The sequence below is a fragment of the Lagopus leucura genome, unplaced genomic scaffold (genome assembly GCF_019238085.1).
Source record: "Lagopus leucura isolate 7727_CA_CO unplaced genomic scaffold, USGS_WTPT01 41496-0_obj-0_obj, whole genome shotgun sequence".
NCBI classification, from domain to species: Eukaryota; Metazoa; Chordata; class Aves; order Galliformes; family Phasianidae; genus Lagopus; species Lagopus leucura.
This window is the reverse complement of record NW_024963527.1, coordinates 1-3,240: the sequence shown is the minus strand read 5'-3', so window position 1 is coordinate 3,240 and position 3,240 is coordinate 1. Positions and strand designations below refer to the sequence as shown.

Below are 3,240 nucleotides of genomic sequence, written 5' to 3'. Positions count from 1 at the left end.
ATCTTCAGTATTTCTGTCACAAAATACAAATAGTTAAAATCAGCTATTAGCCTTTTTGTGTTCTGTCAAGGTCCCACGGGGATCTTCTGTGAAATAAAAGAAGACACCGACTTGCCCTTTTTGGGCTTTGTTAATAGGGTTAAAAAAATGAGGGAACAATCCAGCAAGTGTTGATTTCATATTCCTTTTTCGGGGTGTCTTTAGCCTTCCAAAGATACTAGTTAAGGGATCCTGTTAAGGTTAGGGAAACTGGCCTCAGGCTAGCTGAGTCAATTGACACAGTCTGTCCAGGGAGGTAAGAGTGTTTCCCTGGCTTATCAGCTACTGGATCGTGACTCACAGGGATAACTGGCAAGAGTGGTGAGACCTTTGGACAGAAGGTGTTAAATCGACGATCTTGCTTCCCTTTGTTGTGAGCTTTCTCATGCATCCACCCTTCACCGCCCCCACCCCGCTCACTTGGGGGGGGCGAAGACATCAGTTTTGTAATGGCTTGGAAAGCCGTTCAGGTTCCCTGGGAGAGACCCTAGGACCTGGGGTTTTGCTCTCCTCAAGATTCTGGAGCTTTTGTTCTGGCCACCAGTTAACTAATTTCTCTAACCTGACAGTGGGCAATCCATTCATCAAATCTCGTGGAACACCCTTTTGCCAGCCCAGTGTCCAGAGACAATTACGTTTATGATCAATATTTCGCCTACCTATTTTTACTGACAGTGAGACCCTTCCAGTCCCACTGAGTTTTGAGCTAGGAGGCCTGGGGGCAAGGCTGACTGCTGCAAGTCTTACTTCTCTTGGCTCAAATTTAGTGGAGGAAGAAACCACTGGCCCATATTTCCTTCCATAGTTAATTAACTCTTGGGCAACTTCTCCCCACGTCCACACTTTGTTTCCTGACTGCAGATGGTTGGGGGTTACAGTTCCTTCTAACACTGGCTGGGTTCTCTCTCCCTGAGACATTACCTGTATTTTTCCTTGCAGTTGTATACCTATAGGTTTTAACGACTCTGGAAGCCCCCTAATTAAAGCAGTCATTCTCTCAGGATCAACAGGCATCATCATAGGTGATTCATGGTGCGGCTGCAGCTTTCTATCATACATCATTTGGAGACACGCAGCCTTTTGAACACTCTCTACTAACTGATCAACTGTTCCAGTAATGGCAAGAGGGTCTCCCCTTTCTAAAGGGTTGAGACCACCTGCCCAATAGGCAGCCCTTTGCGTTAATGACCAGGGAGCACGATTGTTACCAGTAGTTAAAAATACTCCTGGTCCCCAATAACCTTCTGCTTCCTTTTCTGTTAACCGAATCTGGTCGCCACCAGTGAGGCTAACCCTCCATACATATTCTGTCTCTGATTCCTTTGGAGTGCGGCTGAAATCTTTCTGCAATTTTGCTAGTTCAGTGGCTGAGAAGGGAATTTCTTTAACATTAATTTGAGGATCTAGATCCTCACTGTTATCGAATGCGTATTCAGTTTTTATCAAAGGACGCAATGGGGCTATTGGAGTTTCTAATTTATCTAGCCTTTCCTTCATTCCTGGTAGTTCCACCTGAGGAAAAGTTTTTTCTCGAGGCAAACTGTGGGTGACGGTATGACTGGCATGCTTACACGTTAGCAGTTCCTTAAAGGCCATTTGCAACAAAGCTGAATTAAGTTTCTCTCTTTCTAATTGTTCCTCGAGATTAACTATTTGATTCTGCAGAGTTTTTACCAATTCTTCTGTAACTTTAACCGATTCCTGCAGTGCTTGTATAGTTTGGGTTTCTGCCGAATGCTTTTCATCTCGGAACTCCACGGCTGCTTTTAAAGTAGCCCCGAGTACGGCACAAATAAACGACTTTCCTTTTCCAGCTCGTGTACGAGCTTCATTCTGTAAGACGCTAATGCGGTCCGAAACACTGCAAATTATGCCAATTTTGGCGTGCCCAGTCCACCCCTGACAAAGAGGGACGAGCACCATGCTTTTCTAAAAGGTCAAATAATACATCTTCACTTTTCATGGTGGCAATGCTGTCGCTCATTTTTTCAATACAATGAAAGACCAACACTAAGGGAGGTGTACGTATTCAAAAGCTCAAGTGACTCCTTATCTCCCCAGGGAAACAGACACTTTACAAATGCTAATGTTCAAAGCACTCTTCCCTTTGTCTGAGGGGAGCACACAAAAAGGTCCAAATTTCACACTTAAGTTACAAGATACTTAAAATCGCAAAATTCAGAGAGGTCTTCTCGAGGAGGCACACACTTAATCAAAATGCAAGTATTCAAAATACGTCCCCGAGAGGTACACACATAAAAGGTAAAGTTTCAGAATATGGAGCGGTCTTCCTGGAGAAGGACTCACGTCAAAATTTTCAAAACTATCGCTCCTTGCAACTCCAGGAGGTGCACACAGAAAAAAAAAGTTTCAAAATATATCTGGAAGGACAACACTCTCACAGCGGGTATCCTGCAACGACTACGCCATTAAATAAATGTCTCGCTCCAATTTATAGGAGGGAGAGGAGGTTCTTTTATTATCTATATACCCGGCGTGAGATTAAGAAGCAACGGTTCAAATGTTGGTCCAACCAGTTTATTACAAATCTTAATCAGGGGAAATGGGGAAGGGGAGAACGGACACTATTATGAATTAGGGTAATGGGGGAAGGGAAGGAGGGCGATAGAAAAGATAGAAAAGAAGAAGCAAGGAGTCTTTATAGGCAGCAAGAGGGAGATAGTCACCACCATGGATCCAGCGAGGTTCGTAGTTCCGTCTTTGATCCTCAGTAGCGGTGGGTCGTCAGGCAGAGTTGTCCTGTTGCCAATGACGACGACGACCATGGTGATGATGGCCCTTTTTCAATGCTTCAAAGTGGTTGAGTCAACTCTTTTTGGAGTGACAGCTCAAATCCAAGGTGGTTGAGTCAGTTCTCCTTGCGGTGGCAGCTTCTGGCTCTGGGATCTCAGCAGGAACCTCCTTTGTTCTTATCTTTCTGGCCTTGCCAGCAGATAAGAGGAAGCAGGGAGGCACCAACTTGCATCTTGCCTTCGCAAGATGCAATGGTATCATCCCCCAGCCTTCCATACTTAGCTGGAACGGTTTGGCCACAAGCCAGATCTTCCGCTCTTCTACAGAGCAAGCAGCTCTGGGGGAAGGGGCTTGCAAATGTTCCCAAAGCGATATCGATTGTCACACAGTTAGCACCCATCAGCTGCCTCCTTGACAAGTCACTCAGAGTCTTATCACAAGAAAAAC

At 45.1% G+C, this 3,240-nt stretch overlaps 1 protein-coding gene across 1 annotated transcript; it reads right to left on the bottom strand.

Moving 5' to 3' along the window:
* Positions 1 to 477: 477 nt before the first annotated feature.
* LOC122191188 lies at positions 478 to 2,115 on the bottom strand. Its single transcript, XM_042891397.1, is given in 2 exon segments — positions 478 to 1,900; positions 1,902 to 2,115. Coding segments are annotated over 2 exon segments (1,545 nt in total). The 5' UTR covers positions 2,024 to 2,115.
* Positions 2,116 to 3,240: the final 1,125 nt, after the last annotated feature.